This window comes from Malus sylvestris, chromosome 6 (genome assembly GCF_916048215.2).
Source record: "Malus sylvestris chromosome 6, drMalSylv7.2, whole genome shotgun sequence".
NCBI lineage: Eukaryota > Viridiplantae > Streptophyta > Magnoliopsida > Rosales > Rosaceae > Malus > Malus sylvestris.
The window spans coordinates 24623373-24645665 of record NC_062265.1 but is presented as its reverse complement, the minus strand read 5'-3'; the positions used below and the strand labels follow the sequence as shown (position 1 = coordinate 24645665).

The 22293-nt window shown below is 38.0% G+C and overlaps 2 protein-coding genes across 3 annotated transcripts; one reads left to right on the top strand and one right to left on the bottom strand.

The window, feature by feature from the left end:
* Positions 1–128: 128 nt before the first annotated feature.
* LOC126625129 (metal-nicotianamine transporter YSL1-like) lies at positions 129–4332 on the bottom strand. 2 transcript variants are annotated; one of them, XM_050294207.1, is made up of 7 exons: positions 4076–4332; positions 3555–3934; positions 3293–3465; positions 2004–2098; positions 1666–1800; positions 1270–1574; positions 129–1175 (listed from the first exon to the last, which is right to left on the bottom strand). In XM_050294207.1, exons 2-7 carry the CDS (start codon positions 3919–3921, stop codon positions 256–258), a joined length of 1995 nt encoding a protein of 664 aa, XP_050150164.1. In that variant the 5' UTR covers positions 3922–3934; positions 4076–4332; the 3' UTR covers positions 129–255. The 2 variants fall into 2 exon arrangements, with proteins under 2 accessions (XP_050150164.1, XP_050150165.1); XM_050294208.1 differs by lacking the exon at positions 4076–4332 and having other exon boundaries at positions 3555–4067.
* A 12197-nt stretch (positions 4333–16529) lies between these two features.
* LOC126625139 (uncharacterized) lies at positions 16530–17480 on the top strand. The gene has a single exon (XM_050294219.1). It carries the CDS (start codon positions 16602–16604, stop codon positions 17367–17369), a length of 768 nt encoding a protein of 255 aa, XP_050150176.1. The 5' UTR covers positions 16530–16601; the 3' UTR covers positions 17370–17480.
* The last annotated feature ends 4813 nt before the right edge of the window (positions 17481–22293 follow it).

Sequence of the window (22293 nt, the reverse complement as noted above, 5' to 3'; positions counted from 1 at the left end):
GAATACTTAAGTTTTACCTCGTATTCCTTCGGTTTTTCCTTCGCATAACGTACTCTCTCTCTCTCTCTCTCTCTCTCTCTCTCTCTCTCTCTCTGATTTTATCCAGCAAAAGTGAAAATGCAGAAATATTTGCTTAGGTGGTGGTGAATCACTCACCAAGATGAAATTTTTATTAAGGAGGATCGGATACAACTTTCAACAATTCTTCCGTCCGCTAAATACACATATATATGTAAATGTATAAGCCTTTTCACTCTAGGAACCCAAAAATTTCATGCACATTGGGGGTTTTACTTTGGCCAGAGCAAGAATGGAAGCGGGAAGAGTCCACAACCCTTCGCCGCAAATCAATCCGGAAGCAACCGCCGGAACCATCAGCACGGCCTTCTTGCTGTTAAGCTTGTGCCATACAAACACAATCAGACTCCCAATGCACATGTCTATGGCAAAGTATGCCCCGACCAGAAAGGGAACGCCCATGACCATCGGAAGTGGCATCCATTTTCCAATCTTAGGCGAAAAGTCTCTGACTAGGTTAACCAACACTGCGAACGCGAAAAAGCCGTAGCAGAGCTGCAGGCAATGCTGAGGCAGCGCCGAGAAGCCTTGAACGCCTAGAATCGCCATGTTTCTGTAGATCAAGGCGTACGGAGCTTTGAATTCTCCGTGCGGGTTTCCCACATCGAATGCCTTGTAGAATAGGAAGAAGCTGAGAGGAGCTGTCACACAGCCTAGTAAAGTGCCAATGGCTTGGCTCACAAACATTGCTCTAGGAGAGGTGAAGGTTAGATGGGCTGTCTTGAGATCTTGCATCAGAATACATGCCACGGAAACCACCGATTTGATGAGACCGCACCCGGCAAGCCCTGCCACCACACCGTGCTCTTTCCCCGTCATTGCTGCCAGCACGAAGAGGGCAACCTTTCCGTAGTTATAAGCCATGTTTATATCGGTTAGACCAGCTCCGTAAGCATTGCAGAATGCAAGAGACGGAGCAAGCATGTAGGCTACTATAACATAATACCATTTAAGCTCCGGGAACATCATCGGGATCGCGATTATCGAAATGATTGAAAAGACAACGTATCCGGCGACTGCAACCCACGTAGGGATGTTTTCGCTGAGGAAGATTTCGTTCTGTTTTTCTTCAATCGGCTTTGCCTTGCGCTCGACATCTGCAGGGAGAAGAAGTTGATTAGCAAAAGCTTCAACTAAAACAACACAGCAGCAGCATCAAACAAAAGGAAATTCAGAGGCTGATTCTATTACCCAATGGGAGATTCTTGTTCTTCAATCTGACATGAATATTAACAATGGTGCAAGCCAGAATCTTGATGAAGTTGTACATCCCGTCACCGAGGATTAGGGAAACCGAGAGGAAAACCTTGTAACCGTATAAACTCTTCATGTCGTATTCGTCTAAACTCTCCGAGAACCAGTGTCCTTTAAGCCGGCCAATGAGCGGCCACATTACCGCGAAGGAGAGCACAGATCCGAGAAGCAAAGACAGGTTTACCAGATGGGAGCATATCATGCCTGCTCCCACAAAAGTCATGCTAAAATCGAAATAGAATCTGCATTTTGGTAGCAGCAAATTATGAAGGATTAGTAACAAGACACAGAAGCAGGGAAAGCGAAACGATTGAGTGATAAAAAAATTCGTACGTATTCTTCCACGCTTGCAATCCGAATGTCGGAAACTGCGAGAATCCGCATTCTTCTGTGGCACTGTAAAACCACTTGAAAAATCCCCACAGGAAGCTGACTGAAAAATACTTCATGAATCCGTGTACTTGCTTCCTGCAAATCATCATAGCTTTGGCTGAGTTTTGATTCTAATGGGGTGCTTTAAGAGCAGACCTGGGCGTAGCCACATTAGTTAAAGCGAATGTGCTCTTCCATATGCACCCGAGTTAAAAATATTTATGTGTACATGTATATACACACACACATAAATATGGGTTTCAAAGGATTGATAAAGAGAAGTGTTGGCAGACGTTTACTTAGCCATCTTATCTCCCTGAGTGTGGAAGCCATTGATGAGAACCGCAGTTGCCAAACCACTTGGATAAGTCAATTTCAAGTCAACTATCATAATCTGTAAAAAGAAAAAACAAAAATTCTATATGAATATCTACTTTAAAGGAAAAAGAAACAATATTTATCTTCTCGAAGTCTCATCGAACAAGTAACTAAAGAAGGCAAGGAGCTTGCAGCTCAAGTGATTAACATCATTTATCCTGAGTTAGAGATCTTGAGTTTGAATCCTCAAGTGATTAACATCATTTACTCTGAGGGAAGAGGATGCTCTCCGGATCCACTTTGTGGGGATTCTAGGGAACATCATTTACTCTGAGAGAAGAGGATGCTCTCCGGATCCACTTTGTGGGGATTCTAGGGATCCCCATCCTAGCCGTTTATTGTATACCGTATAACCAGTTTTTGTCGGATACTATTTATGTTAAATGATCCACACGATGCACAATAAATGATTAAGATATGAGGATCCCTAAAATCCCCACAATTTGGATCCGGATGGGATCCAAATCCTACTCTGAGCACGATTTTAAAAGTCGCAAGTTGGACGACAGACAGAGGCCCAGCGCATAGGCGTCTAGGCGGGGACCTAGGCAATTTTGTTTAATTTTAGTTAAATTTATTATATAATATATAAATAAATGTCTATATATATATTTTTTAAAATACATAATTGTATTGTGATACGTAAATCGCAGAATAGAATGACATATACATTATAAAGTATTAGAACATATTCAAAACATGAGGAACAAGTATATAATAAGTGATCATCCAGGTATTCAACAAGTTTTTTACAATTTATTGAAAAAATAAAATGCAAAATGATAATTATCTAATTTCTATCTAAGTGAGAGTCGCGACTTAAGCGGATGCCTAAGCAGGTTGGGCCTCCTTTCTTAATTTTCAAATGCATAGGGACTTAATCAGGGCGGCGGTCAACCGCTTAATGGCTAGGCGGTTATTTATAGAACAATGATTTTGAGCCAGAAGTCCTGTGTTTGAATCCCCTCCCAAAGGGAGTAGGATTATCTCTCCTCCTATTCTCATCTCCTTCCCTCCCCTCCTTTCACATATTACTTTTTGTCTTCTTCTTGCTATTACAAAATTAACACAAAATGTTGATGTGATTTAATCGTAATCGTTCAAATAAGAGTCGTTCAAATAAAAGGAGAGAGAGACTAGGAGAAAGAGAATCCTACTCCCTCCCAAAGACGAGAAAATACCAAGAAACTAAAGAGTACAAGATCTGTACCTTTCTCAGAGGAATCAAGACAAAAAGGCCAACAAAGCAGACTAGAAAAAGGAAGCCAGTCATCCAACCAAGCCCAGGTTCCTTAACAGCGGTTGCAGAGTTTCCTTCTGTGTTCACACCTGAGAGCTCATATGTCTTCTTGTTTAATCCCAACAAATAAGATGCAAATCCACCTGTTTATCCAAAAATGTACAAAATTAAATAATGTTTAAGAAAGATTAATTAAAAATTAATATAACACATAAAGAAAAACAAAAAGTACCTCCCACAGCAATACTATAACAAGCAACAGCACAAGTCTGAATCATAGTATTCTCCTGCCGAGTGAAGGGTTTTGATTTGAATCCGGCCTTCTTGAGCAGGTTCGTCCACGTTCGGATGAACACGAAGGCGAGGAGAGCAGCGGAGACATTGAGATTAGGAACAATCCCAGTTGTGAGGTTTAGCTTCATGGCTATCACACTGAACACCGTTCCAATCACTATGCTCGCGACGACTCCCCGGACTGTTAGCTGCTCTGTCCACGGAAGGATAGTCCCAACCAGCCCCTCGGGATGAACTATCGTGTCTTCTTCCATGTCATCTCTCTCTACCTCCTTCTTCTCTCGTGGTTCCAACTCCATGTTCATGGCTTCAAAGTCCCTGTTGCTTGTTTGTTAGGCAATGGGAATAAAAAAAGAGTTTCAAATGGAATGCATGAAATCCATTTTTTTCCTCTATCAAATAAAAAGAAGAGAATGCAGCACGAGAACTTCTCAAAATGTCACTTATGCATGAACTTACCGTCGAGTTGTTATATTTTAGTCCTTTTTCCACCTTGAGCTTAAGCTACAATGGATGGTACGGGACTGGATTGACTTGGCTATACAATTACAATTACATAATCTTGAAAAGTTGATAAAAGTATTTGGTGGTGCCTATTGTAGTGAGCTAGACAGGAAGAAAATGATGCTTCCTTGGTGAAATATATAGCCCACAAAGTGGAGAAATTACTTGGACATGTTTATCCTCTTCAATTGTTCTCGGCTCACAAACCTACAAATTCCAAAACCACATGAGTATATCTTATCACTATAAAATTTCAGACACTACAAATATCTCACGTTATGGTCTTTGTTTTTATATATAATTCAACCACTTGCATAAGTACCAACCAAATAAATAAGAATTTCTGTAGTGGTAGGAGGGCAAACTCTGGCAGAAAGTGCTTGATATAGAGTAGGGCAAATGGATTACAATATCATAATTATGGGTCCAAATGATTTACCGACTTCACGGGAAGTACTTACATACACTCTTCAAACACTATTATTGATGTTTTTGTCCAATAATACAATATATGCATATTAATTTTTTCGCATGAATTATACTATTGATCTGAAATCCGAAAATGGCATGTAAATCTCTATCCTACAATCCCACTTCACAGATATTGGCCTTACTAGCTGGCCTTATCATTGACCACATTTCTCATTTCTCTTTATTCTCTTCCACAAGGTGTTGCCCTCATGAATTGTGATAAAGGTGTTGGGGTAGGACTAGTGATTGCCTTCCCATGTAATAAAGTGGTTAAATTGGACTTTTGGGAATTTGTAAGTTGTGGATTTGTGGGTCAAATCACCCCCTCATTGAGCATGATGGCTTCATAATACTCAAGAAGATTCTCCATTGTATTTGAAAAAACTTTCTTTCAATCATAGTGCTTCTATTCCACATAATTTCATTGTAAGTTGCTCTCTACTATATTTTGCACATTTGGCTTGGTTTGTTTGGTACTGCAGACATTGGAGCCGTTGCTTGTGAACTCTCAACTAATTAGATGGTCCGTTTGGAAATACTTTTGTACGAACCACTTCTATACATAATTGTTATACACGCTTCTGCTAGAAGAGCAACAAAAATCCTATTGAAAATTCAAGTACTTTATGGCAAATCATTTGGAAGTGTGCTTCTTGAGTGTTTTTATAATCCAAAAACACTTTAAAGTTATTCTACCAAACATTGTCAAAAGTGATTCTCATTTGAAAACAATGCTAGTCATTCTGAAAGCATTGTCAAACAAAATACTCGTTTCTAATTAAGTAAGTATACATTTGTTGATGCGTAGAAACAGATCAACAATCAAAATTGAAATGTCAGAGAGGCAATCAAAACAGCCAAATACGCGATTTACCCAATTTGAACTTCGTCCACAAGGTTGTCGAGTGTTCTCATGAAATAACTCATTATATTACATTACATTAAACATCAAAAGAAAGTGATCCTCTTACTTCTGTTCTCATCTTGCATACTTAAATTTGTTTCGAGAATTTAAGCTTGCATAAGTTCAAATAAGAGTGTGTAGAAGAATAAAATGAGTTTGCGTAAATCATTTCTCTAGGTCAAATCCAACAACTACTTTTCAACTCAATATGTGACCATCTAGATCAAAACACTAAAAATAGGTTTTTATTCTCAAGAATCTTAATCAAATAAGAAATAAAGAGGAAGCTAAACAATGTAGGGGGATGGCCAGTTAATGAGAACGAATGCAGACCATTCTTTGCCCCGTGTAAAAAGCAATGGCCATGAGCTCTGCACACGCACACAGTCCCCAGCTGTGCTTTTGGAATATTCTTGCAACTTGAAAGTGGCTTTCACACCAGAAAATAAAAATTACACAAAAAAAAAAAAAAAAGAGAAAAAAGATAACAGATGAAATTAATATAATCCCAGATTACTAAATTAATTAAGCTTCACTTATGAGCTTATATATTTCTTTCTTCTCTGACCAAAAACAGAAACTGGGCTTGGATAAACCCAATTTGGTATTGGCTTATTCATTTATTAGGTTGCCGACTTGATTATTTTCTCGTTACAACGATATTACTATCTTAAGTTAGAGTAAGAGGAATGTGGATAATTCAAATTTAGCAAATAATGAGTTAAAAATGAAGACTCTATCTACTAGAACAATTCATTGTTTCTCCACGGACCTATTTTTTAATTTCTAGCTTATGAAAGCATCTCAACTTTCATCAAATCATGGAAAAATTGTTCTCTTCTTTAAAAGATTACCACTACTTAAGAATATATTTACAGTGGTGGGTACCCCCAATGTTGAAAACTAATTGGGAGGAGGGACTTAGGCCAATAGAGATAGCTAGGGGTGGCCTCATTTGAAGGTCTCAAGATTTTTGTATCCAAGTACTGTGTAATATGTAATCAACCTGTGAGCTCATCCAAAAACATAATAATATTACACATCTTTTTTGTCAGGACATCAACAGATATTTACTCCCCCACCCCACTCCAACCCATAAACAATGTTAAGTTGAGAGATATTTGTAGCTAGGTTCAAGCCTAACCAACCATGTGATCCTTTGGGGACACATATGTGTTTGCTTTATTTTACAAAAAGAATTTAGGCATTGACCAATACATGTAACACATGATTTTTTGGGCATCGATCGGATTCGTGGGCAACAATCGTATTCGTGTCATTCGTGAATATAGATTTTAGGTTGATTGAAAAAGGGTACATGTTTGAAATGATTGTTGTAAATTTTTGTTTTAATCTATGTTTGTCAAATTTTATAATTCAAACCTTTCTGAATATCTAATGATTCACATTTTTTTTTTGAAAAAAAAAGGACCAGCGGTGGTTTCGTCATAGCAGTCCACATTTCCAGGGGCAGAAAAGACTCACATAGGCATTTCAGCCTCTCTCTGGCCACCATCGTATGATTCACTAATGCTGAAAATCAAACACAATACATGACGTGTAGAATACGAGCCTGTAATTCGTCCTCAACTACTGTACCATCCTATTGTGGTTAATGATTCACATATTTTAGGTGGAAAAAAGAATCTTCTATATATATTTGTGTGTGTGTGTATATAATGATTGAATACATGGTCGAACATATATTTATGGAGTCAAAAGATGGAGTGCAGGGGCATTTTGGTTCAAAAGATGGTTTAAGAGTTGAAATTCTTTCATAACATCATGAAAATATTTGTTATTTTCTGCAAGAAATAACTATTAGGGTGTGTTTGTTGTATCGGAATATTTCGGACTGAATTAGCTTAAGGAACTAAGTCGGATTGGCTTGGCATGGACTAAGCAGTACTAAAATTATGAAGCGTTTAGTGCAATGCCGGACTAGTTAGGACTAATTTTTCTTTTTTAATTATGAAAACTTCTACTTTCTTGTCTAAAAAACTAAAATGCACTCACCGCCACTCCAATTGCACAAACCCAAACTAGACAATTTTTTTCTCTATCTCTCTCTCCAGGTCGTGCCTAATTAAGTTGGATTTTCTTGTAAAATTTCTGTTTTCTTTCATTATTGCAATTCAATTTCTTCAATTTCTTCAATTTGTATGAACATCTGTGCCCTTCCCGTCTTTGAACGACAACTCGAAAATCCCCACCCAGAAATCAATCGACGACCAAAGACCAAACCCAGGCAAGAAAGACAAAAGGGAGAATGGGAGAGAAATGGGTAATAGGCACCCTTAAAATACACCCATGTTGAAATTTGGGAGGGAAATAGGTAATAGGCATGGCCTGATTTAAAGGTTTCAAGATTTTGTATGTGTGTACATCATCCAATAGTTCACAAAATATAATAACCAATAATTTGTTAAGATATCAAGAAGCTTATGGTGTATTTGTGGGTTCCAATCAAATATGATTACTAGCCTTTTTCTTTTCCTTTTTCTTTTTCTCTTTTGGAAATATATTTTTTGCATAATTTATATGGCCAAGCGATTCGTGACTTATCATCACACGTTTCAAATAATATATAAAGATATTGTTGATGCACAAAACCGGAGGTCTTGGAACAACGTAAATCCGACCGTGAATCTACAGAAAGTAAAGAACACAAAATGTATCGTGGTTCACCCCAATGTTTGGGATACGTCCACACTAATGTTGATTGTATTTCTCTGTATGAATGTATGGATTACAAGTGTGAAGGGGAGTCCCCCAGAGAAAGAGAGGGTTTGAGAGAGCTTCTCTGTGAGGATGAGAGCTCTGAATATGAGAGCCTCTGTTTAGGGATGTGAGGCCTCAAGATTGTGAGGGTGAGGAGTCCCTTTTATAGACTAAGGGCTCCTCCCCTTTTACATAGATCATGGGCTCAATGTCTGAAAGCCCAAGTAACGAGACCCAATATAATATGGTACTAACAGTAGTCCCCCATGTCTTCAGTCAAGAGAGTCTTTTGGCTGGAGACTTGAAATTCAGTCCATGTGTGGGCCGAAGTAACTAGATGTCGTCTAGAACTGATACTCGATATGAGGCGGTGTTCAATGTGAAATGATGATTAACTAGAAGTAGCGCATGTTGCGAGACTGCTCAGCTTATGGCTTATGTTGCCTTGGTTGGCTCGGCTTGTGGCGTTGAAGGTGAAAGAGTCTCTTTTATAGGATAAGGGCTTACTCCTCAATACATAAGTGATGAGTTATGAGTGATGCTAGCGGCGAGGCGGTTGCTCAGCAGGTGACGATGCTCTCTAATGATGGTGAGGGAGTCCCTTTTATAGAATAAGGACTCACTCCTCAATACATAAGTGATGGGCTAAGGGTGATGCTCGTGGCGAGACGGTTGCTCAGCTGGTGGCGATGCTCTCTAATGATAGTGAGGGAGTCCCTTTTATAGAATAAGGGATCGCTCCTCAATACATAAATAATGGGCTAAGTCTCCCAATATATGGTACATAGTGTAGTCCCCTAAGTCTTCAATCAATAGAGTCTGTTGGCTGGAGACTTCAAATTCAATCCATGTATGGGCCGAAATGGCGGTTGTTCGGAGGCGGTCTTTGTATACCATGCACTAAAGCTTTGTAGGTGCTTTGAAAGTGAAGTTTAAAGCTGGAGCTTTTGTAAATGAAGCTTTGAAGTCGAAGCTTCGTAAATGAAGTTTTCGAAGCTGATTGACATGAGTGATACTCATGAATGTTTATATGAGTGATGCTCATGAATGTTTATATGAGTGATGCTCATGAATGTTTATATGAGTGATGCTCATGAATGTTTATGTATGATTGACATGAGTGATGCTCATGAATGTTTATGTATGATTGACATGAGTGATGCTCATGTATAATTTTGGAGTACTAGACGTACTTTTAATCACCTGGTTGGTGATAATAGCGATAGGCTGCCGAATAATTTTGGAGTACTAGACGTATTTTTGATTACCTGGTTGGTGATAATAGCGGCAGGCTGCGGAATAATTTTGGAGTACTGGACGTACTTTTGATCACCTAGTGGGTGATAATAGCGGCAGGCTGCCGAATAATTTTGTTATGCTGTCTTCTTTACACATCAGTATAACTATACAATAATTACTCCTGTTTGCAGAAGACAACTTAATAAAATATTCATCAATGACAGTGGGTATGGGTGTGCTATGCTTTTCACTTCCTTGGCTTTTCTCCATCTCCATACATCTTTTCCTTTTTCATTATTTTCTTCCTTTTGGCAAATGGCAGACCAGGTATAATTCCTTTTTTTTTTTGGCTGTATTGCTGGTTGCCCACTTGCATACAGCCTTATGCCAGAAATCTCATCACGTGTGATTAGACATAAAGTGACTTGTAAATGCCCATTTCAAGAATAATGGGTCCATTTTTCAGAGCAATCTCCTTTGCAAATTTGCATGCCTGCTTTATAGCAAACACATATAGCTTTTCCATGTGGGTGGTCAACTAAAGCCATCCAGACTCATCATTTCTGATAGCATCACCGATAGAAACGGTTCGAGGAGGTTGCGGGAATTGAATGAAACAAATAATATCCAAAATCTGATCACTCACCAGAATATCCAACCCACCGCAGTTTTCTTTCAACCAGTCACAAAACTCAGCGATGGACACCGTGTCTAACACATCGAGCTGATGGAAAAACATATTGAGACCACTTTCTTGGAAGACCTTAACTGCTTCAAGCCCTACATTGCGGTCTCTGGATGTTAGTATAACAATAACTTCATGTGCCGCAAGCTGCTTCGAAATCTCAAACCCAATCCCCCTGTTACCCCCAGTCACCACCGCAACAGTCTCTGCTGACCACCACCGCTGGTGATCAGAATAAGGAATGGTTCTAAGATAGCAGCGGGATGGATCAGATGGTAGAGAATTGGAGGACGGCGAGCGGAAAAAGAAGATCAAGATCATGCCGAGGAAGACGAAGGACCAGAACGTGAGCTTGGCGAGCGAGCCGTGCCAGCGAATGCGGTGAATGTATGGTGACTTGTCCATCTTGAACTTTCCGGGCGTCGACGGACTGTTGTCGAGATGGGTCATCTTCAATGGCGAATGCGTGCAAAACCCAGGTCTCGGATTACTGAATTTCAGCCGAGAAGATTAGGATTCGGGTCCGCTTCAGGGTTTGACGAACTGGGGTCGTCGAGATTTCTTCTGAATATGGCGGCGGCGGTTGCAGATAAGAAAAAGTAAGCTCCTTTCAGCTTCTTTCCATGTTGTGATTTGGTAAATGGGGAATTTCTGGTTTCTTGGAGAGATAGGTTGGTCGATTTGGTTCTTAGTTTCATAGCCAAGAAGAACAGAGTTGAGAGAGGCAAAAATGGCGCAGGCGAGGACATATTTCCTAGTTTTTTTTTTTTTTTTTGCTCCTGATCTGTTGAAGGTGGTGGCAAGAAGCACCATCCTCGTATTCCTCTGTGAGCTCGACCTCGGGCTCAGAATCCATCCTCTTGTACTTGTTCTTGGTTCCCAATGGAATCCCAGACATACCCATTTTTCCATTTCCAATTTCTGGAACACCCACCAACCCCATCTCGATTTTCTTTCTGAATCTCTCTGTTTCTGATCATAAAACTCAACAAACAGAGCAGAAGTCAGATGTTTTTTGGGGAGTTTGGTTTGGTTTGGTTTCTGCAGATTCACAGTGGAGGTGAAAAATTGAAAGAGAACCGACATAGCTTTTTGTGTCGTTTCCCACAGACGATGCCAAATGTTGATGCACAAAACCGGAGGTCTTGGAACAACGTAAATCCAACCGTGAATCTACAGAAAGTAAAGAACACAAAATGTATCGTGGTTCACAATGTTTGGGCTACGTCTACACTGATGTTGATTGTATTTCTCTGTATGAATGTATGGATTACAAGCGTGAGGGGGGGTCCCCCCAGAGAAAGTGAGGGTTTGAGAGAGATTCTCTGTGAGGATGAGAGCTCTGAATATGAGAGCCTCTGTTTGGGGATGTGAGGCTTCAGGATTGTGAGGGTGAGGAGTCCATTTTATAGACTAAGGGCTCCTCCCCTTTTACATAGATCATGGGCTCAATGTCTGAAAGCCCAAGTAACGAGGCCCAATATAATATGATACTAATAGATATTAATCTACTTATTAAGATTTGATTCATGTACACCAAAAGTATCTCTTCATCAAAATTTTCTATGAATTAACAACTACTAGGAACTAAATAGTGCACATGTTAGTTTCCAAGAATATCGAGTCATCTTGTTAGACTTACTTGAGTATTGAGTTTCGTTGTAACAACAAAGCGTGTTTGCACAATCTCTTCACACACTTGCAAATAAAGTTTGAAAGATAACGTTACTACAATGTGCCTTCAAACGTTAAAAGTTTCCATAAGACCAGAACTCACTAATTTTTTTTCAAACAAAATATTTGTACTTTTTTCTTTTTGGGATTGAACAAGTTATATATAGGTTAGGCTTGTGCTCCTCGGAGACATGTTTGCTCAATTTAAAAGTTAGGATATTGATTGTCATACTTTTACCATAAGTTTTACAAGCAACTATCTTAAGCCAATTCCTATCTATTGATGCAACCTTTTTGTTAATGTATCATGGTATGTTTTTTCCTTGCCTTCTTGGATGAGGACTTTAGGTGGGTTGTATTGTGATGAAATTGACCAAATGAAGAAGAAAATATTCACCTAAGTGGCTTTTGCAATCATAGATATCATCACCTTAGTGGAGCATTGAGGCAACCTTTGTGACCTAGTGGCTTGTGCAATCATAATATATATATATATATATATGGGATGAGAAACAGTAAGGAGACTCTCTTAAAAGTGAGATTTTTCAGTCTCCATGGACTCTCTGTCATCTCGTGTTTTTGGCACAATGTTTTATACTGTTGGCACATGAATTAACATTAAACTATGAGGTGTCAGAAAGTCCAGAGAGAATTTCACTTTGAGAGTCTCATTAGCATTTCTCTTATGAGTTTGCACACTTGGAAGTTGAAGCTCAAACTTTCTTTTTGGCAGCAAAGAGAGAATGACATAATTTGCACATTATCCCTTTTAATTGATTTGGAATTGACTTTTTTTTTCCTTTTTTTTTTTTGAAGAAAGGGAATATATTAGGGAATTTTAACGAAAAGCTCCCGGTACTATTCACTTTACCCTTTATTTTGTCCTTATCGTTAAAACTTAAAGTTTTTAAGCCATTTTCATTAGTTTTTCTAATATATTACCCACAAAGAAACAAAACACAAGAAGAGCCCAAATACACACAAAGAACAAAAGAAAAAATGGACCCTAAAACACACAAAACAAAGCCCAAAGAAAGCCTTGGGACCCAGCACAAACACACCACACAACAAAAGATACCCTAAATCACAGCTACTGTAGCTGCTCCTCCTACCGCCGACACTTCCCAACAATTCGAAGCCATCTCCACCACAAAGACCTGCCATCACACCATCTCAAGTCCCAGAATTGAGGAAGAAAAAAGCCGCTCCATCCTCCGCAAACCACCAAAACGATCACCACCATAGAACAAATGAAGCCTGTGAGAAGAGAGATCCCACGAACGACAGCGCCAATAAGGACGAACAATGGGAAGAACCAACAAGGGTCAACAAAGGTGGTGGTACGAACACCCGAGCCAAAGCTGGAACAACGATAAATCGTGGTGAAAACTGGCAGAAACGAAATTAGGATTGGTGGAAAGAAAATGGAGCCAAGTGATGATGCTGGTATAGGGGAAAGGACCGAATGAGATGGATGAAACGGGTGAACTAGATTTGATGCTCGGGATGATGAAAACAGAGTCAAACAAAATACCAGGAAGATGAGATTGTGGGAAGATCTGGAAGGAAATGTGGTTGGGGTTATTACAAAAAATCACCGGAGAAAGAAAATGAACAAGACAAAGGAAAATCAAGGGACTGCCATCAGCTTACCATGGCAAGAGCCAACGACGACGCAAAAAATCGAACACGGAGTCACTCACACAGTCGGTGAAAAAGGCTCTCACTAGAGGAGAGGATCTTAGTACAATGGTTGGGAATATTAGGCTAATCTAACATGGTCCATGCCACTACCTTTTCAATGTGGGCAGGCAGAGAAGCCTTTGTGCACCACACTTCTTGTTAGGCTTTAGCATTTTTCTTGTTCATCTAGCTTCTTAAAGATAAAAAGGAGAGAGTGGGTGGGGTTGCAATCCATTAAAACCACACAACAAGAAACAACTACCATGTTCTTAGTGATAAACTCCAAACCCTAAAAACAACCACTTTGTAAAGAAGATTTGACTAAACATTATGATATGGGACCCATTTTTCGTAAAAATTAGAAGCAGAGCTTTCAGAAATCATTCAATTTGTTCATGATTACATGATGAAGAAAGATGAAGTCATGGTGTACTTTGTGAGAAAAAAGAGTGAAAGGTTAAAGAGTACCATTTTGGGAGAGATTCATTAATCTCGGTTACGATATTAATTATTCCTTTAATTAACATTAAACATTGACCTACCTTATTCCTAATAAATAGACTACTTAAACCATACAACGGTTTGCAAAACAAAGTAGCAGCTGTCAAGTTGTTCTTTTGCCATGTGTCAAGGCATTGTTATTGACTCGCGTTTATGCAAAGGCTCCTTACTGTGCGCGTGCTGCATGGACGATGCATCCTTGGAGTATTTTGTATTTGGGCTGGATCGGAAATTTAGAACACAGTTGTTAGATGATGAATTAAAATCAGATTTGTGCTGCCCTAATTAGGGAGCAGTTAGGGCCAAGGATTTTGAAGTCCCAAGAGACAGAGGTCAAGAAGAAATGGATCACAAAATATTAATAGAAGAGATTAGAATTTTTTTTTGCATGAGCGTTACAAAGGCACGTAGAAGGGATTTGTGGATGATACCCTTGAAATAGAGATACGCAAGTTCCTTTACATGTCTTCGTAGTGTGTATACGGAGATTTTTAATTCTTTGTATATTTGTGATCAATTTCTTACTAGTTTGATCTCAATCCTTCGTAATTTGGAAATTCCCCATCCAAACATAATAAAAATCATCATACACTTCCATAATAGAGCAACTAGATTTTGATGAGTATAATTCAAATGTTAAACCTTTTTGGAATGTTAATATGACACATCGAGATATAACACAAAGGAAATCGTGAAATCCCAATGCTAGAGAGTCCACTAGCAAATAAACTGAAGTTCATAAGCAATCTGGAATCCACCTGAAAATAGAGAAAACTCTAAAGTTGAATTGATAACAATATGAATTAATTACAAACCTAGCCAAGATGACTTATTTATAAGGTAACTTAACCCTAGAAACCCTAGGAATTCAAAAAGAAAAGGAATGAACGAAATATCAAAATTGTATTAAAATAATAAAATCTTGTTTTTTGGCAATTAAACGCTGCAATTCGGCCACATTCTGAATGTGCTTATTGTTTGCAACAAGCCTTGTAGATCTTGTCGTTCTCTCCGAATCCATGTATTACGAGCACAAAACGAACATGCCAAATCACAGTTGCATTAATTTGGACAACGTGAAATGTCCAAAACATCCACTTTCGAGATACGACAACATCAATAATCTATTGACCCTTGAATTGTCAATTCTCCAATCAATTTTCTTCATTAAACGCCACTTCTCCTTTTAATTTTAGGGTGATGCTATCCACACACCCATTTTTACTTCTTACACATCTCACTCAATTTTCAGCCGTCAAATCAAATAAACTGAAGAAAAATAATAAATAAAATTAATAAAGGTGTGTGAGAAGTAAAAGAGTGTGCAAATAGCACTACCCTGGAGCTAATAATATAACTAGAATATCCAATTATACACAATGTATATGCAATGACAAGCATAATACACTAATATTAGAGATTCATTATCCTCTTTTTAGGTATGGGGAAGATATACTTATAAACATCAAACTGAAAGGTTATGTGCTACAACTATTTCCTAGAAGTCGGCTTAAGCGTCCGGCAGCTCTTCAACTATTCAAAGACAACAACTTGTTATTGTCTAAAATAAGCATGACTCGGCGCCGGCGGTACCTCTTTCTTCTTTTGAGGTCGCTTCACTTGTCGACTATTATTCGTTGACTTCATTATATGCCCAATGCATAATACCAATCATCTAATCCACCTCTTATAGATCGCTTCCTATCAGAATTTGAGCGTTGTGGAATTTACAAAGATGATGGTCAAGGGCTCCACTTTTAACAACATTGATGTTGTCCTTAATTTGATAATTACTTCATGCCCAATCTGTCAGATGTGAAATGTTATCACAGAAGACCTCGGTATTAATTGAAGTAAGAATAATCTTATTTAAACTCTTCTTTCTTCTTCCCTCAGGGCGATGTGTGATAGCCAACAAGCATAGTTGTGTGATGAAATCTGACTCTAATACAAATTGTTAAGACTTCATTGATATAACTCGTCCTAAAAACTGGCTCATAAGGAAATTGTGCCTACGAACTCTTATACCACTTTAAACTCCACAATTTTTATAACGTGGTACAAATTGAGTCCTAAATATATTGTGATAGTCTTAATTTTGTGAGTAAACGACAATCGACGGTTTTCATGAGCTCGTTTGAATAAAAATGTTATACAGGAATACTCCAAAAAATCACTCCAAGACAAAAAACCATACCATGGTCCCCATTCATTCACCTCCCAAACCACCCAATCCTCAATCCCTCTCCTCAAAATTCACAAAACCCACACCCAACGTCCATCCCTCGTCATCTTCCCGCCTCGTACGCAATCAACGGTCCAAATGTTGGTAACAAAACCTGCAAAGCAGCTGATAACATCCCACATGCAAATTCCACTACGTTCTCTCTCAGCCCGGCAGGCAGAAAAAACCTGTTGGCGGCCCCTTTGTCGTTTTCCCCACGTCAGCACCATAAACCGTGTGCTCCCTACCCCGGAGATCCGAACCGACCCGCGTTTCTCCCCACTATATAAATCCCACGCTTTCCATATCTATAAATCAAGTACTTGAATTCCATTCGGGTCAAAAATTCGGGTCGCAGCTAAAACTACGAAAATTCAAGATGTGTAGATCGACGGACTACCACGGATTCCAGTCACTCAGAGACCGATTGAAGATTCGGGAATTTTTTCTACGGTTTTCGGGTTTGAATACCCGGGAACCGTTACCCGAATCGCTCAGTCTTATTTATCTTCCACGGATCAACGAAAACGAGCTTGAGATCCACGGGTCGAAGATCCGACCCGACTCGCCGGCGTTTGTGACGCTGTACCGGGTCGTGAACGCGAAGGTGAGAGAAGGAGAGGTGGTATTCGGGTCCAGGGAACCGGTCGAGGCCGGCGACGGGATCCGGTTCGAGGTGTATCTGAGGGAGGAGAAGGTGTTGAAGGGACTTTTCAGGAAGGACGAGGGGCAAGAGTGGAAATTGGAGTGTAAGTGCGTGCTGGAGGGCGAGAGGGTCGCGGCGGAGGTCACGGAGGCTGAGGTCTGCGTGGCGGTGGAGGGACACGTGGCGATGAATGAGAGAGTGAGCATGGTGGTTAAAAAGACGAAAAAGCACCGGAAATGCGGGTTCAAGCGGTTGGAGGAGATCCCTGAGGAGGGAGAGGTGGATGATGAATCGGACGGCTGCTGTTGTAACTGTGGATCGGACGGTGGAGATTCAGAGACGGGGAGTGACGTGGATGGTGAGGATGAGGGGGAGATGGAGATGGATATGGGAGGAGTGAGATGGGCCGTGGATGTGGGGATCTGGGTCATGTGTTTGGGTGTGGGCTACTTTGTTTCTAAAGCCTCTTCCAAAAGCTTAACACGCAGAAGATTAATATAAGGCCCAATTAGTTTTTTTTGTTTTTTGTTTTGTCAATTTCTAATCTAATTTTGGACAATTTGTTGAGTTAAATTGTAAAGCACAAACAAAAATGATTATCTTTTCACCAAACATGGTTTTTGAACTATTTAGTATTACGGTTTAGTGGTATTCATCTTCATTTGTAAGTCAGAGTCTTAGATTTGATTTTCGTCAAAAACGAATTTTAACTACATTATTGTTAGCCGATTGTGAGGCTAAGCCCGCCATTATGTTTGATTCTCATCAAAAACGAATTTTAACCACATTATTGTTAGCCGATTGTGAGGCTAAGCCCACTGTTCATCTTTAGTGTAGATAATATCTTTTTTTTTTTTTTTTTAAAAAAGGCTTTTGAAGAATAGTTGGGATGATTTCCAATTTTCAAAGAATGAATCAATTTCGTTTAAGATAATGAATTGGGTCAACTCAATCTAATCACTGGTTTAATCTCTATTGTGGGGAAGTTAGTTGGACTAACACCAATTAGTGTTTCATCCACTTTTAGAAGATTCCAACACCCCCTTATTTGTGCTTTTTTCATCCTATGGGCTTTAATTATTGAGAGATTTTTAGGGGGAATTTGGAAATATAACCATTTTGAGAACCATCTAATGAACTACAGCCTATATTTTCTAATTCTTATAAAACTAGCCAAAATTGAAGCTAAAAAGACTTAATTACCCGTATGTCAAAATTCTCTCTTCTTCTCCTACCTCTAGAGCTCTAGTGTTTGTTGCTTTAACTCTTTATCTCTATTCCAATTGTTGAAACACTACCACCACACTGCTCTTTACTCAGAGGCAATTGAACCAAGTGATTACTACATCAAACGCATAATTGCTGGTTTTTGTGTTGATCTTAAATTTGTTGCTAGGTTTCTTGGGTAGCAGTGGAACATTAAAGTACATCACTCTCAAACACCCACTTTTTGGAACCAACCTTCTATTTTGGGTTTCTCGAATGTCGCTCTTATTTTGTTTTTAATATTTTTTTTTTTCAAAACAAATATGATTACATCTAAAGCTTATTTGGTGTTTTTCTAAGAAAAAAAAATAAACGAGTGTATTGTTCTGATTTTATTTAATTGTATGAATTGCAGGTTAATTAATTTGTTCCTTTTATAGACCAAGAATGTAAAAGGTATGGATCTGGCAATTTTTTTTTTACGAGTTGAAGAATACAAAAGGCATGGTTTTAGCAAGTTGTATTGGAAGACGCAAGATCCATAATCTCATCTCAGGGGAGGAAAATATAAGGAAAGGTATTCATGCATTAGTGTTTAATATTGATCAAATAGTACATGAATTGTGTGAGTATGCTGGGAAGAGAAACACATATGGAATTTGGGGATGCAAGGATTGTGGAAAAACTCAAGCTAGCACTTCTAGTTCTTAAACCGTTAAAGAGCAAAAGAGGAGGATTTAGTAATTAAGGGTATATTCGTACTTTCATTTAACTTTGGTTATAATTATCAACAATTTAAAAGGGTAGTTATAATTCTATAAAGGGACCAAATTTTGATTATTTTTCCAAATTTCCTAATTTTTAGTATCATGAAAATATAGAGCATAATATTATATATTATTATATAATTAGATAAATTGTATAATAACATATGATATTCTGTCTCATATTCTAAGTACATTGAAAAATTTCTCCAATCATGCATACAGACATAACCTTTCGTTTCCCCAAACGGATCATAACCTTTTTGCAAAGCTTCTTCGTTTGGCAAGTGCCTTTAAGGCTAAAGTTGACGACCTTGCCTTATCTTTGGACATGACTATATATGATGATCGATATCATGCACAAAATTTTCCAAATTAAAAATCAGTTAGTCATTCAATTTAGTGAAAACATTGGGCTTGAATGCTCATTTGAAAACAATTAGATAATTGAATAATTTTCAAATTGGTTAGTTTTTGTGTGTAGATAATCTTTAAAGGTAGCTTTACAAAAGGGACGGTTCCGATTAAAAATCCACATTGCATGATGAAAATAGAAAAAAAGAAAGTAGGATGTGAAATTTGCTCATGTAGAGATCGGATTAATTGACGGTTTTACCATTTGGTACTATGATTTAGTGATATTCTTCTTCACTTGTAAGTGAGATGTTTTTAGATTAAATTCCCTCCAAAAGTGAATTTGAACCACATTATTACCAAACCATTGTGAGACTTAACATACTTCCCTATCTCTTAATTAAAAAAACATCGTTTGTTCAAAAATAATAATAAGAATAATAATAATCGACGGTCTTATAATTTGAATGAGGATCATCTCCATATCCTCTTTGTGAGGATACAGAGAATCCTTTAATCATATTCTTTCATCGTAAATCTTGCAGCCAGTTTTCATCAGGTACTATTTATATTCATTCAATTAGACAGCTGATCACAATAATTGACGAAATAAACACACATCAACACTAAACTATAATTATATTATATCTCCGATCTAGTCATCAATGAATATTTTCTTTCTTCTATGACGCTGTTTTAATATTAATGTTAATTAAGTTGGAAATTGATGATATTCTTTGTGCATATATAATACAAAAATGCTAAGGAGACTCTTTGAAAGTAAGACTTTCCATACACTCTCTATCCTCTCATAGTTTAACATTAATTTCAGTATCAAGTTCATAAGCATCGTACCAAAAATATGAGACGTCAATAAATCTATTAAAAATTTCACTTTTGAAAGAATCTCACAACATTTTTCTATATAATAAATGGGCAAGAAGACCAACTTTACAATGACAAGACGACTAAGGCCAATCTCGGTCGAGGAAAGGGACAACGAGCAAGTGGGAGACCCCAAACACATGAACATGCTCAATAGTTGAGGAGCTGACAATCCCATAGGATATATACAAGACAAACAGTACATCACTTATTCTCCATTTGATGTTTTTTGTCCTTGTGCCTAATATATAACATGGGAAGAGGATCCTCTTTGAATTCACATTGTGGAGATTTTAAGGATCTTTACATTTTAACCGTTCATTGTATATTGTGTGATTAATTTTCGTCAGGTACTATTTGTATTTAATTTTAAATAAAAAATATTAAATAATTTCTGACCGTACGATATACAATGAATGACTAAGATATGAGGATCTCTAGGATCCCTACAATTTGAATCCGGATGAAATCCATTTCCTATAACATGTATTAAGATAACTGGATACCATGATATGTGAATGTTCACCAAATAATTTATTTTATTTTGGTCCATTCGAGATTGTACACTGAATCGGAATTTTGAGCATAAATATTTTACGGACCTCTAAAAGATTGTACACTGAATCGGGATTAAACCACATGCTCCATCACTTGTCTATATCTTCGTCAATTTCTTTGAGTTTTGCATTTTTGGCTATTGTGATTGTGACTTGGTATATGGTGGCACCTCACACTAGCTAAAGCTATTTAAGTTTTTACTTTGTAAAATTAAATTGTCATTTTAGCAATTGTTCAATACGTATTATAGAGTGGCAGATGTGATTTAAGAGCACTTCCAGTGTGTAAAAGCTCTCCTTGGTAAAGCTCTCCTTGGTAATAGGCATTCGATCCCCTCAAGTGAATAGTAACTATCTTTAATGAACAGTAATTACATTTTGCATCTCCACCCCTAAACTGAATAGTCATGGTAATAGACAATAAAATATTAGTATTTTTTATGTTAAAAAATAATATTTTTAAATTTCGGATATGATTTTTAACCGATCTTGTCACGTCCATGTGTCATTATTCTAAAAGTACAATTTTTATGGATAGATTTCGATAAGATTTTTAACCAATTTTGTCGAGCGACATGTCCTTTCATGTTTAGAATTGTTGAAAATATTGAAATGTGGTGTAAGGTGGGAGAAAATGGTAAGGTATTTATAGAATTTTTTTTTTCTTCAGATTTTTAATTATTTTTATTAACTTAATTAAGCTGAATCGTCTAATTACAAAAAAAAAAAAATTGAAATCCCATAGTCCAGACTGTGACACGTGTCCCCTCGAAACATTTCTGTTTCTTTTTCTTATTTTTTTAATGTTTGAAATGGAAAAAATCTGGATCGTTGATCTGGAAATCAAACGATCCATATTCAATTGCTACTTAGTGGGCTGCATCGTAGGCCTCATCGCCTGAAATCTTATCGATAACGCGCCCCTCACATGCCCATGTTATGCATGCGCCTGACGTAAATTTTTTTTATAACTTGGCTGACGTCAGACTTGCATCACTCCTCCTCAGGCGCTCGTGCCTTGGACTTGTTCCTGAGCTCTCCCACAGGCTCCCCCTCAGCCCAATTGCCGGAATGGGCTGTCACCACTTTGGGAGGGTTTGGATTGCAAATGGAGTCTGTCCACAAGGCAAAAGAGCATGGTGAAAGTGCTCTAAGAGTATTTACATTTGTACTTGTAATCTCAAATTTGTGTTTTTTAGCCTTTTATGCATTCTTATTTAATCATGCACTTTATGTTTGATTTCCTCAATTCGACAACTACGAATAAATAGAAAATGTGGTTTGTGTGGTAGCCGAAGAGTAATGCTACTTTGACCAAAATTTTATACCACAATTTAATTCCACCTTAGATGGTGTATGAGTTTGACACGCCCACATGAGTAAATTGAGTTTTTAAATTTCATATATTTTGAATTAAATCATCTCAATTCCTGATCCTCGCAACCCCAATCTCATCCCTCATTCCCCACAATTGTTTTTTCTCCCATCTCTACACGCACCAACTCTACTGACACAAAAAGATTGAAAAAAAACACAAGGAGCTCAGAACCATGGCTTTTCATCTCTGCGATTTTTCGTTTTCTTGCCGACAATTTTGTTTTCGGCTTTTTGTGGTTTAAAAGGAGATGATCAAATGATGGTACAAATATGTGGTAACGT

What these genes read in the sequence shown, in the direction of transcription:
- LOC126625129 (XM_050294207.1), bottom strand. Translation starts at nt 3,921, where the DNA reads ATGAACATGGAGTTGGAACCACGAGAGAAGAAGGAGGTAGAGAGAGAT. An exon ending in CAGGGAGATAAGATGGCTAA is followed by an intron (nt 1,801 to 2,003) that starts GTAAACGTCTGC and finishes GATGATTTGCAG; the next exon opens with GAAGCAAGTACACGGATTCA. An exon ending in GAACAAGAATCTCCCATTGG is followed by an intron (nt 1,176 to 1,269) that starts GTAATAGAATCA and finishes TTCTCCCTGCAG; the next exon opens with ATGTCGAGCGCAAGGCAAAG.
- LOC126625139 (XM_050294219.1), top strand. Translation starts at nt 16,602, where the DNA reads ATGTGTAGATCGACGGACTACCACGGATTCCAGTCACTCAGAGACCGA.